The sequence below is a fragment of the Onychostoma macrolepis genome, chromosome 03 (assembly GCF_012432095.1).
Source record: "Onychostoma macrolepis isolate SWU-2019 chromosome 03, ASM1243209v1, whole genome shotgun sequence".
NCBI classification, from domain to species: Eukaryota; Metazoa; Chordata; class Actinopteri; order Cypriniformes; family Cyprinidae; genus Onychostoma; species Onychostoma macrolepis.
In genome coordinates, this window is record NC_081157.1 from 20,787,656 (window position 1) to 20,801,893 (window position 14,238).

Genomic DNA, 14,238 nt, shown 5'->3' on the forward strand with positions numbered 1-14,238 from the left:
GGCATACAAGACGAGTATGCAATGAAACGATAACTCAATAAAATGCCTCAATTCTTAACTAAAAGAATTTTGTAACCGAATGTGCAGCAAAGCTGGAAAGCTGCTGCTTATAGGAACATGTTGAACACAAGGCCATCTGTCTCTCACGTATATTATGAATATGGTTATGACTGAATTTAAATGTTTTCAGCAATGAATACGACAGCACAGTGACAGCCTTAGCAAGCACCACTGACAAGCTACATGTCAACTTGACATGTGTCGTCATTGAAATGGCATGCTGTTCCTGATGACTTTTTTCTTCATGGAATAAAACTGAAAATGAAATAAATTTGGACTTGGAATTATCACTGTGCTCTCTGGCATGTGGAACGGAGCAATGAGATCACCATGCGTTTAAATTCATTTGGGTGACGGGAAGAGGGGGGAATCTGTGAGTGGCGATGAGTGACGATTAAACCCCACCCCTGCTGTCGTCATACCTTTTTGTCTGCCGACGGCACGCTATTGTCCTCGCCTTCGTTTATACTCACGGTGGCTGGAGAGGCACGAGTGGGGTGCGGATAACCGTGACCGTTTCCACTGCTGCCGGTCCCGCTGCTGGCCAGCATGTAGCCACCCTGAATCACGTAGCTCCCGCTGCTACCGTTAGCCTCGCCTCCGGAGTCTCCAGAACCGTTCGACGCCGTCCCAGTGGCTGCCACTACAGCTGTGACTCCACCCCCTGCCGCCGTAGTGGGATTGGCCACGATCTGCCCCGTCCCCGCCACAAACATGGATACCCCAGGGGATCCTGTGGTCACAGAGACGGTGAGAGGGGTGCCGGGGGACGTGGCCTCAGAACCAGAGGCAGGGGTGGTCTCATAGTACTGTCCAGCAGTGGTCTGCGTATACAGAGGGGTCTCTGTGTATGGGAAACTGCTGGAACGACTGGGAGAAAATGAAGAGGGTTAGGATTCAGAATAGTATTCAGTTTGAACAACTTTTACTAGCTTGGGCTTTTCAGACTTTGCAAATAAAATTCCAAACAGTCTTGTTCCATATTTCAATCTTTTGATATGTAACCTTGGGTTAGTAATTAGTAGTTTTGAGATTTAAAACTTTTCAAATCCTGTGTTAAAATTATTATTAACATATTTAAGCACAAGGACCTTTTTAATAAGTACTATTTTAATATTTCATATCTAATTTTTTTTTACATTAATAATAAATAAAGTAATATTTTATATTGTCTGGTTTTCTAAAGGATATTACAGAAACAAAAAAACATGTTCAAAGGTATGGATTCGGTAAGATTTGTTAATGATTTTGAAAGAAGTCTCTCATGCTTTCATGTATTTGATCATAAATACAGTAAACCAGTTGTCAGGGTTTGGCTTGTGTTAGCACATGGCTTTGTTTTTGTCAGCCATGTGCTTCTCTAGTCCCTCCTCCTTTTTTCATCTTTCACCCTCTTGTTAGCCTTTGTTGAGTCCGTTAGTGTAATTGCTTTCACCTGTTCCTTGTGTGCTTTCCTCCCTATTTATAGGGCCCCTTGCCCTATCGTCTTTGCCGGTTTGTTGTCATTCTCACTCCTTCTGTCACTGTCTTTGTCTCTGCCTGTGGATGTGGTTGAGTATGCGTTCCTGTCTCCCTGTCTGGTTGGTCGGTCTTGTGTCCTTGTCTTGTCTAGTCCTTTGTAGTTCCATGTTCTTGTCTTGCTCCTTGTTTTGCATTTTTGTTTGTTTCTGCCTTTTGCTTTTATTTTAATAATTATTCAGTTCTTGTCCTGATCTTGTTTTGCATTTGTTTGCTATTCTTTAAGTTAGTTGTGTTGGTCATATTAGTAATTATTTATTTTGTTCCACTCCTTTTTATTAGTTCTTGGGAGTAATTTGTGTTCCTGTGGAGCCTTGTCCTGTCTTGTCTCTGTGTTAGAAGTCCGGACCTGTTCCCGTGAGTCCTGCCGCTGGTTCTCCATGCCTGGCACTTGTTCTGCTTCGGAGTCTGCAGTCAACCAATATCTGAGCTCGGCTCTATGGTGCCTTGTTTGGTTCTCTCTATCTGCCTAGTCTTGCCACTCCTTTTGCTGCTATTGTAATCTGCCAGTTGCTGTCCGAGACTGTTCCAGTGGTCTTCTACAGCCGTCTCATTATTTACTGTGCTCTTGATGTTGTATTACATGTGCACCTCTCTGCTCTTGTATCAGTCTGTTTTGTCAAACCTTTGTCAGTCATTCTGCAATTGGGCATCAAAATTGTTTCATGTTTTATACATTTCGGCAGAATTAACTGATTGTTATTTATTTAATGAAGTATGAGTAACCCCTGTTGGCGTTATGTTGCATCTTTCATTTTAAGACCCCGCCCTTCCCCGTCTAAACGCTTCTCATGCAGAGGTATGTTGATGTGTGCAGGGTGTCTACAGATATGAACAAGTTAGATTTGAGACTTTTTAAGACCTTTTTATCACCACCATATGTAAAATTTAAGACCAAACCTGTGAAGGAAATACACATTATATTACATACATAAATGTAATATTTAATGTGTTTTTAAATTTAAAAAGAAAACAAAATATCATCGCTGTCAAAAACGCTATCTATTATTACAATATACAGAGAACTTTTCATATCTGCAGACAATATCCCATACAGAATATCCCTCAAAAGCTCCACATCAGCAATATTTTTGGTGGTGTAAACGAAGCAATATTTTCATCAGTTTTCTATTCAGCATTTACATATTAAAAACATGCAGATTTAAATATTTACCCCAGGTTGTTATTTACTTCCATAAAGTCCAATATTTTTTAACCTTATTAAATGTATGCGTCATCTTTCATGTCAGATTCTTACAACTGAAAATGGAAATTTAATATACACAACAGGGCTGTTAGCAATCAAATTAAATAATTTGCACTACAAATTTACAACCGCAATAATGTTATGAGATTAATGTTTTAAAAAAACATTTTTGAATATACAAATAAGAAATGTTGGTGGAAAAATGCATACTTTTAAACTAACTAAACCACCAGTAGGTGGCGGTAAGTCACTAATTCATTCAACCGATTCATTCAAAACACTGAATCATTCAGGAACAAAAATGCAAGTGCTGCTTGGAGAATGTGCAACACTTCTGATCTTTGTTTGGAATTATTTTTGTTGGTGAAATAGAACAAAACAGTCAATATTCTGTCTAAAATGTAAGTAACTACTTGTTTCTTGAGCCAAAATCAATGTAACATTTGCAATCATGAAAATATTTAGCAAAATAGTCCCCTTGTCATGGTATGTTATCATCATGTTATAAATAAACTAAACATTTTGAATTTTTACCTCAGTATGTTTGTTCTGTGAGTTTCTTTATGTTTGCCGTTATGCTCATTTGAATTGATTTCTCCACATAAGTCATAAGGCCGCATGAGTCTCAACAGCGCAACATTGATACCAGAAATACACTATCCATTATCAATCGCTGTTTACGCCGAATGTAATAAAATATCACTTAAGTTTTAATCAGGCTATTTGTCCCGTCGGGCAAGTAAAATCCTCGAGCAATTTTTCAGTAAACTTGCATTAACCCATTTAAAGCAGCTAGGAGGCTTGTCAGCGAGCTGGTGGTATTCGCAGTAACTACGGGGGGAATCTTCCGTCTGTCCAATGATTGTAAACAGTCCCTGGGTCCGTCAGACTGGTGAAACTTCTGCGGTAATGAGACCGAAGATATTTAAGACCCACTGAATCTGAATTTAAGACCTTTTTTAAGCAAAACTTTATTTAATACATTTTAAGAATGTTTAAGAACCCGCGGCCACCCTGTGTGTGTGCGGCGCGTCTGTGTGGAACTCTACAGTTTCCGAAGCAAGGAGGGGATATTATAGTATTTTTTTTTTTTATGTTTCAGATTTGATTCTGTAGCTATGTCCATCAGTTTATACTGTAATGACGCTTGCAAACTCGCGTGATGCCGCAAATTGGTCTGTTTTAAAATTAAAAGAAGGAAAGCAGACGCCGTGGATGATAAGAGCTCCTATTCTCTGTTTTTAATCTCCATTAGATGAGAGGCATTTTCGGAACATTCTCTTGCCGTTTACCGTTGCTGTCAGGACCTATTTTTTAGCGGAAGGACAGCATTTGCTTGAAAAAAAAAAAGTAAAATTTCAATACATACATTTTTGTTTTTTTTATTGTGTGGTAACTGTTTTATAAAAGCAATAAGGTACTCACGCATAAATCTTGGCTGAAGGGGTTGCAGGCACTCCGCTTCGTGTTGTACTTAACGTCCTTCAGCCGTGATAAATCAAGATACAGCACGGCCTCCAGTACCTTATTGCTTACATAACTGTTCGATATATATTAAACTGTAATGTATTCCTGTGATGCAAAGCTGAATTTTCTGCATTATTACATCAGTCTTCAGTGTCACATGATCCTTCAGAAATAATTTTAATATGCTGATTTGCTGCTCAATAAATATTTGAGTATATGGAATAACCGTTTTATAAAAGCAATAAGCCCCGTGAAGCCGTGGTTTACAGTGAATTTATAACAGCTAAGGGGCGTTGTTAAACACGATGCAGAGTGTTTTTTGGGCTAACTGCTTTAATTTAATGACAGTTTGTGGTTGGCTCTAGTGCTGTCAAACGGTTAATCGCGATTAATCACATCCAAAATAAAAGTTTTTTGTTTACATAATATATGCATGCGTACCGTCTATATTTGTTATGTATATATAAATACATGCATATACAGTATATTTTGAAAATATTTACATGCATAAACTTATATTCATATAACTTACATATAAATATATTTAATATACATTGCCCTCCAAAAGTATTGGAACAGTGAAGACAAAATTGTTCTGTTGGCTGTGGAGTCAAGACATGATGAAAAGATGAATATGAGACAAAACTACAGAATGTCACATTTTATTATTAGCCGTTTCAACACATACATGTTTTACCAAATAAAAAGAACAGCACTTTTAGAGTTCATCCCACTCATTGATGTGAGCATAAGTATTGGGACAGTTGAACATAAGGCATATATAAAAGATTAAAAGCTATTATTTAGTTGCAGATCCCTTGTGCACAATCACAGCAGTGAGTCTGTGACCCATAGACATCACCAGACTCTTGGTCTCATCCTTTGAAATGCTTTTCCCAGCCTTTAATGCAGCCAATTCCAACTGTTGCTTGTTTTGTTTTGCCTTTACTCTCCTCTTCAGCTGGTGAAATTCATGTTCAATCGGATTTAAATCTGGAGATTGACTTGGGCAATCTAAGACTTTCCATTTCTTTGCCCTGATAAACTCCTTGACTGAACTGGCAGGGTGTTTTGGGTCATTGTCCTGATGCAATACGAAGCACTTCCCAATGAATCTGGTGGCATTTTCTTGAATATTGGTAGGCAAGATGGTTTTGTACCCTTCTAAATTCATTCTGCTACTGTTATCAAACATTAAGTCATACATTAAGTTGAGAGGGACTGTTCCAGAGACATCCATGCATGCCCATGCCATGACACCACCTCCACCATACCTCCACCATGCTTTACAGATGAGGCTGTATGCTTGGGATCATTGCAGTTCTCTTTTTTCTCCACATTTTTGCTTTCCCATCACTTAGATAAAAGTTCATCTTTGTCTCATCAGTCTATAAACACAGTTCCAAAACTCTTCTGGCTCACCTTTGTGCTTTTTTGCAAACTCTAATCTTGCCTTTCTATTTTTGGAGCTGGTCAGAGGTTTGTATCTTGCTGTGTAGCCTCTGTTATTCTGTGTCAAAGTCTCCTGAGGACAGTAGATTGTCAGAGCATCACCCCAGCTTTCTGGAAGTTGTTGGTGATTTTACAGACACGTCTTTTAGGGTTCATTTTCACAGCTTTTATGATTTGTCTGTCATCAACTACTGTTGTTTTCTCAGCCGATCAGGTCATTGTTGGTTGCTGGTGTCACTGGTGGTTTCCAAACTCTTGATTTCTCCATGCCCTTTCTTTTTGCTATAGCTCTAACTGACTTCCTCTTTTCTTTTAGCATCCAAATTGCTTGCTTTTCTCTCAGAGTCAGCTCCCTCATCTTCATCCTGGTTTGTGTGTCATCATCGAATGCAAGATTCAGAATGCAGAAGTAATGGATATAACTGATACGACACATTCCCTGCTTTTAATATCTGAATTATTAATGCAACAGGACACAGCTGATCACTTAGAAAGACCTGTGAGGCAACTGTTCCAATACTTATGCTCACATCAGATAGAGGGATGAAACTCTAAAAGTGCTGAATTTCTTAGCTGGTAAAACATCTGTGTGTTGAATCACCCAATAATAAAATGTGACATTTTGTAGTTTTGTCTCATATTCATCTTTTAATCATATTTGTAAATGTCTTGACTCCACAGCCAACTGAGCAATTTTGTCTTTACTGTTCCAATACTTTTAGAGGGCACTGTATAAACATAACATATATATATGCACATGCATGTGTGTGCATTTATATATACATAATAAGTACACAGTACACGCGCATATATCATGTAAACAAAACGTTTATTTTGGATGCAATTAATCGCGATTAATTGTTTGACAGCACTAGTTGGCTGTCTACAACTTTGTTTCATACTGTATATCTTTTGATATTCATATTCTACAGTAAAAAGCATTGCCAATCCTTTCTTAAAATACAAGTGTGAAGGTTTGCTTAACCCATGGTTAACAGTGGCTATAACAAAGAGCTAGCTGTAAATTAAGGAAGTATAGTGTGAAAAGCCCTTTAGCTGATCCTGCACATGTGCACAGGGCTGGGCCTGAGTGTTGGTTCTTGTAAATACTCACATGGTGCTTGTGGTGTAGTTAGCATCTCCTCCTTCCACATACTGCACCTGGTTAGTATACACATGCTGGACTGGCACCTGTTGGAGCTGCTGCTGTACCTGCGGTGCACATTCACCAAGACACAAATTAAGGCGGCAAAATTGACACAATCACAGTTCTGCAATAAACACAATTTTGCAATAAAAACATGCCTGCTAATTCAGTGTTTCCCAACCTTTTAGTCTTATGTACACTCCAAAAAAAAACAACCTCAGCAGTAAGGTTCAAGTACTCGTCCTCAACAGTAAACCCAGAAATATGTTCATTAAACTCATATTACATTGGATAGCATTTTTTATTATTATTAATATAATGGAAACTACCAAAAATTCACTTTTTAACTAAAAACAATCAATACTGTGGGTGAAAAATAGACTCACAGAGTTGACTTCTCTAAAAATGGTTTAACTGATACATTTGATGGGATGAAAATAGTTTATGAAAATAGTTTATTAACATTAGTTATTTTATTTAGCTTTTATTAAAGTTATTTAGCTTTTAATATAAAATATATTACTGATAATATAAAAATATTTAATATAAACAAATGTTTAATATTTTTAGATATTTTGTCAGCTCGTTTTTTATTTTTTTAAAAGTGGAATTTATCGGTTTTTGCACATGAACTCTTCATATATATATATATATATATATATATATATATATATATATATATATATATATATATATATATATATATATATATATATATATATATATATATAAATAAAATACTTTTTTTATGCAAGGGCACATTAAATTGATCAAAGTGACAGTAAAGACATATATAATAATAAATGCTGTTCTTTTGAGCTTTCAAAGAAAAATTGAAAAAAAGTATCAAAGAATCCTGAAAAAAAAGTATCACTGTTTCTACATAAACAACAATGACGATAATAAGAAATGTTTCTTGAGCAGCAAATCAGTATATTAGAATGATTTCTGAAGGATGATGTGACACTGAAGACTGGAGGAATGATGCTGAAAATTCAGCTTTGCATCACAAAAATAATTTATATTTTAAAATATATTAAAATAAAAAAAAAACTGTTATTTTAAACTGTAATAATATTTCACATCATCACTGTATTTTTAACCAAATAAATGCAGCCTTGATTAGCATAAAGAGACTTCTTTCAAAAACTTTTGAACAATGTGTGTATTACATATTTTTATCATTGGTTGGAAATCACTGCACTAAATGATCTAACACAATTCACTCTCACTAACTGACATACACAGCTATACCTACAACACTGTGTTTTAACTAAAGTTACCTACGCTATGGGCTGAGGGCATCTCATAGAGGTAAGACTGCACATCTGGCACAGGAGCAGAGGTGTAGGAGACCCTGTCTGTCTCCCAGCCCACTGACATGACGGGTAGAGAGAAGGTGACGGGTGAATAGGCGACAGGTAGAGACGGGGGGAAACAGGATGAGCAATCCAGCAAACCTCCATTGACTGATGCATATGATAAACTGTCTCCAAACGGGTTAGTGCTTTTCTCTAGTAGAACTACTGCTGGCCTACGCTCCAACCAGTTTTCTATCTGTCTCTGTCTCTTCACTTCACTCTCTCTCTGCGCAACACTTCCTCTCTGTCTGAGAAAAGAGTTCTGAAAGCAACCGTCAAAGGGTTAGACGACTGGGAGCATAGTGAATTTTGCATTAAAGGAACAGTTAAGCCACTTTTTCTAGATGAACTATTCCTTTAATGCAATACATTCAAGATGACATGATTGTGAACATTTGAAAATGAAATGGGAGTCACATAAAATGCATTTTAAAGAGAGAGACCTTGGACAAAGGCATCAATTTGACTGCAAAGCCAGTCTTTACTGACATAATTACACATTTATATGAGTGAGAGAGCTCACCTCCTGTGTCAGGTGCACCGATTGTAGGCTGGTGACATTCAGCTGGGTGCCCGGCTCTGTTTTCGTTGTCTGAGATGTGGCTTGAACCACTGACCTCTGTTAATAGATTACAGGGAAAACATTAGCTTGCTGAAAAAAGCTACTGCAAGAATGGCAAAACACAATCTAATTTAATCTAAACTGGGCCATGGTTTACAGCTCTAATGCTTATGTACTTTCACAGAATGAAGGGAGTTACAGAAAGAAGCTTCTCAGACACTCAACTTAGTATTTCTTTTCTCATTAAAAAGCTTTACCCCAGAAGAAATGAATAGCAACTGTGTTTAAAATAAGATAAAGACTCCAGTCATATCAGTGGCCTAATAAAATTGATTTGGGGCAGAGATGATCACATGTTAACCTGAATACCATTCGCTTTACCTCAGTAACCCTCCTGTTTTTAGAACCTTCCCCTTATGGACAAATAAACTGCAGCTTACTGTGAATAGTGCATTTCTATAATGCTATTGGTGAATGTAAACTTCCTAGCCAAAACACAAACCCAATAAGACTAAATGAACCTTTAAGTATGTTTTAGCTATACTACCACTTAGTCAATAAGACTTTATGTTTTTAAGTATACATACACACACACACACACAGTATATACAGGTGCTGGTCATATAATTAGAATATCATCAAAAAGTTGATTTATTTCACTAATTCCATTCAAAAAGTGAAACTTGTATATTATATTCATTCATTACACACAGACTGATATATTTCAAATGTTTATTTCTTTTAATTTTGATGATTAGAGCTTACAGCTCATGAAAGTCAAAAATCAGTATCTCAAAATATTAGAATATTACTTAAGACCAATACAAAGAAAGGATTTTTAGAAATCTTGTCCAACTGAAAAGTATGAAAATGAAAAGTATGAGCATGTACAGCACTCAATACTTAGTTGGGGCTCCTTTTGCCTGAATTACTGCAGCAATGCGGTGTGGCATGGAGTCGATCAGTCTGTGGCACTGCTCAGGTGTTATGAGAGCCCAGGTTGCTCTGATAGTGGCCTTCAGCTCATCTGCATTGTTGGGTCTGGTGTCTCTCATCTTCCTCTTGACAATACCCCATAGATTCTCTATGGGGTTCAGGTCAGGCGAGTTTGCTGGCCAATCAAGCACAGTAACACTGCGGTCATTGAACCAGCTTTTGGTACCTTTGGCAGTGTGGGCAGGTGCCAAGTCCTGCTGGAAAATGAAATCAGCATCTCCATAAAGCTTGTCAACAGAAGGAAGCATGAAGTGCTCTAAAATTTCCTGGTAGATGGCTGCGTTGACTGTGGACTTCAGAAAACACAGTGGACCAACACCAGCAGATGACATGGCAGCCCAAATCATCACTGACTGTGGAAACTTCACACTGGACTTCAAGCAACATGGATTCTGTGCCTCTCCACTCTTCCTTCAGACTCTGGGACCTTGATTTCCAAATGAAATGTAAAATTTACTTTCATCTAAAAAGAGGACTTTGGACCACTGAGTAACAGTCCAGTTATTTTTCTCCACAGCCCAGTTAAGATGCTTCTGACGTTGTCTCTGGTTCAGAAGTGGCTTGGTAGCCCTTTTCCTGAAGACGTCTGAGCGTGGTGACTCTTGATGCACTGACTCCAGCTTCAGTTCACTCCTTGTGAAGCTATCCCAAGTGTTTGAATCGGCTTTGCTTGACAGTATTCTCAATCTTGCGGTCATACCTGTTGCTTGTGCACCTTTTCCTACCCAAATTCTTCCTTCCAGTCAACTTTGCATTTAATATGCTTTGATACAGCACTCTGTAAACAGCCACACCTTTCAGTAATGACCTTCTGTGACTTACCCTCTTTGTGGAGGGTGTCAGTGTTCGTCTTCTGGATCATTGCCAAGTCAGCAGTCTTCCCCATTATTGTGGTTTCAAAGAACAAGAGATACCCAGAATTTATACTGTAGGGATGGTCATTTATTCAAACTCAAATGTAAATATTCTAATATTTTGAGATACTGATTTTTGACTTTCATGAGCTGTAAGCTCTAATCATCAAAATTAAAAGAAATAAACATTTGAAATATATCAGTCTGTGTGTAATGAATGAATATAATTTAAAACTTTCACTTTTTTAATGGAATTAGTTAAATAAATCAACTTTTTGATGATATTCTAATTATATGACCAGCACCTGTATATTAAAATGTGATTTATTCCTGTGATGAAAAAACTTAATTTTCAGTTCCATTTTTGTGGAAAATGGAAAATTTACTGAATAAATAAATTTCCTTAAAAAAACAAAACAAAAAAAACAACCTTACTAACCCCAAACTTTTAAACAGTAGTGTATGACTTACAGTTTATAAAAGCAATTATTACAGGAATGCATTTGCAATTGAAGCTTTTGTGATGATTAAACAGGAACATTCATTTAAATCTTAATATAAATCTTATATTTAAATATAAGAAAAATGCACATTATATGGCTTTGCGTGATGGTCTGCATTAGTAAACCTGGACATACAGTTGCTCACCTGTGGATGTACAGTTGTTAACCTGTAGAAAATGTTATCTAGCTCTGTGTATATTTACCAGAATCTTTTGGACATTCCAGCAGAACTGTTAAACTACCAATTTGTCTTTAACACATTTATGTTTTTTGAGAGCAGTGGTTTCCTCCCACTAGTGCTGTTTAGGGTATTTGTGATGTAGACAAAAGCAAAAAAACCTCAATCATCAGGTCTCATGCGTTTGAGGACCGCAGGGCAAGTCTTTTTCTTAGAACTGCTGTTCTACAAAACTCACACTCAAACAACAAGCAGTGCTGAGTTTCCTCCATCTGTGGACTGACTGAGGCCCAGGTGTTTAAAAATCCTCTCACGGTTTTCGAAACTTCAACAACACTTCTTCTGATCTGACAAAATCTAATTTAATTAGACCATACTGAAGTAAAAAAAAAAAAAAAGCACTTAGTATGAAAGAAAGTTTCTGTATTTTCACATTTTGTATTTTAATATTTTACAAGACAGGTCAAAAATACCTGAATTGTTATGCATTCATTTGAACACTTCAAGTCATTTTAACTAAGTGCTTTTTAAACATTCACATACTTAAATACATGACCTTGATCGCTTATCGCATATTTTGCTACCATGACCTTGAATTTGATCAAATCACATTTCGAGAAGCCATATAATTCCAAAGGGTTTCTATAGATTTGTGTCAGTCTGTATATCTATCTACACTACTGTTCAAAATTTAGATTTGGAAGGTTTTTAAAATGTTTTTGAGAGACGTGTCTTTTGTTCACCAAGGTTATATTGTGAAACATTATTACAATTCGAAAGAACCATTTTCCATTTGAATATATTTTAAACAGTAATAATTATGCAGTCACTTTTGATCAACTCAGTGCATCTGTGATGAATATAACAGTAGTACAGTATATATATGTTCAATCCTTTCTTGATTTAACCCTTGATGCTATTGCAGTGCAATCCAAAGTTGTGCTTGTTTAGGTGAGTGGTGGTGCAGGTGGCTTTGCTGTATATTTGGGTGCACAGGGTTAGGGTTCAGGGTTAGTGTTACCTGTTGGGCGGTCTGCACCTGCTGCACCACCTGTGTAGGAACTCCAGTCTGGACTACAGCAGCAGGAGGACTAGAATCTGATACAGAGTCACTGGAATGAAGAGAACCCTCTACAGAAAGGAAAAATGGAGAAAAAGAGGTGTATTAATATTTCACAGATGTTTTATCCAACGTGACCTGCATTGCATTCAAGGTAAACATCTTTCTGCAAATCAGACTCGTGACCTTGGAGTTGGCAGCGTTACAGGAATAATACGTATTTTTTTCTGAGCAGAGACTATAGCATGTCATTCATGTTTATGATCTCTTACCTGTAACCGTGACAACGATGTACTGTGGTGTATTCTGACTGCTGGACTGCGTAGGTGAGCTCTGAATCTCAGCTGTGACATATTGAGTCTGAGTGGGCGGGGCTTGTGCGGGCGGTGCCTGGCTCTTCTGTGCTTGTGAGGGAGGGGGCGTGGTCTGGCCGGTGGGCGGGGCCGCTGAAGGCGTGGCCCCTGTAGTCTGAAGTTCAGCCAGGAATTGTTGCGGAGCTGCCGTCACGGTGGCAGCCTGGCCTGATGTGGGGGTCACACCGCCCCCCTGAGGCTGGGAGGTCTGCTGCAGCTCCCTCACATACGCTGGAGTTGCCATTGGACTGAATGCAATGAAAGGAGAAATTAATCACAGATTCACATGATATATATAGAAATATACATTTCTAAATATACATTTAAATGCAGTTGTATGATTGAACATGGTGAATTTTGGTGTATTGCTAGGGCAATAGGTGCCTTTAATGTAAATCAATAAGTAAGGCATAATTTTCGCGTCATGGTCCTGATCACCGTTTCGGGGGTTTATTCAGTGATAACAACTGGCTGAATGTATATTATCAAGTCAAGCAAACAAGTTTAAACAAGATGAACATTTTAAGTGATAATGTACAGTAAACCAATTATTAGACAGATTTTCACCAAATAAATAATTACGTTAAATGAAACATTGATTTGCGTTGAAACAGTTTAAAAATCTTATCTGTTTATTGTCGTAATCCATTAGAAACGTGTAAAACAATAGTCCTGACAACAATATTACTAATAATACAGTTCTCCGAATTCAGTTTCAGCACAGTCGATAAGTGAGACTCAAGATGGTACCAGCTGCATTTGTATAAATCAAGAGAGAGCAAGTTAGAATGTCATACAAGAGACATGGAAGAAGCTCTGGCCTCAGATAGCCGTTATTCAGCATTGCTATTATTGACAGCAGTCATTACTGGGGAATATTAGACCTCCAATGACGCAAATGACCAGTCAGAATCAAGCATTTCAGAGAGCCATGCAATGATTTTTTTAATTTCATCATTTGCTAGGTGTAGCAAATCACCATTGTCAATAGTGTAGGATAAGTTATGCACTGATGCAATAATAATGAGGATGCTTGCCATAATAACACTATCAAAGTTAATTGAGTTTTCATTATTATCACTAATCACCGCCTTGGCACAACCATATGGTTCCAAGAAAGCCCTAAAAACTACAACCACTGTTGAGCCAGCAAAAAGAAGAGGAGGGGAGGTTAGGGCAGAGCATTTGGTGTCCTATTACCAGTAACCTGATCACTGCTTGCAAATGAATGAGGGCACACACCATTGTCAAGAACACAAAGTGGGACTTGGACACAAAAAAATAAAAATTATAAGGTGCAGTTCTCTAAAAAAACAAATAGTGTCTTAGATGTTTAAAAATCCAATCTCATTGTTAATAAAACCTTAAATGTGACCCTGGACCACAAAACCAGTCATAAGGGTCAATTTGTTTTTTTTGTTTTTTTAAATTGAGAATTATACATCATCTGAAATCTGAATAAATAAGCTTTCCACTGGTATATGTTTGTTAGGATAGGACAATATTTGGCTGAGATACAA

The 14,238-nt window shown here is 37.4% G+C and overlaps 1 protein-coding gene across 8 annotated transcripts in view; it reads right to left on the reverse strand.

Annotated features, from left to right (window-relative positions):
* The window catches only part of rfx1a (regulatory factor X, 1a (influences HLA class II expression)), a 33,605-nt gene that overhangs the window by 17,696 nt on the left and 1,671 nt on the right, over positions 1-14,238 (reverse strand). For 3 of the 8 annotated variants that reach the window (XM_058769938.1, XM_058769937.1, XM_058769939.1), the window contains exons 2-7: positions 12,638-12,966; positions 12,327-12,436; positions 8,736-8,831; positions 8,139-8,474; positions 6,819-6,916; positions 483-930 (exon numbers count right to left, since the gene is read on the reverse strand). In XM_058769938.1, the coding sequence (XP_058625921.1) occupies positions 483-930; positions 6,819-6,916; positions 8,139-8,474; positions 8,736-8,831; positions 12,327-12,436; positions 12,638-12,966 (1,417 nt within the window). The remainder of the gene's footprint in view (positions 1-482; positions 931-6,818; positions 6,917-8,138; positions 8,475-8,735; positions 8,832-12,326; positions 12,437-12,637; positions 12,967-14,238) is intronic. The other 5 variants (XM_058769941.1, XM_058769940.1, XM_058769943.1 and 2 more) reach the window with 3 other exon arrangements.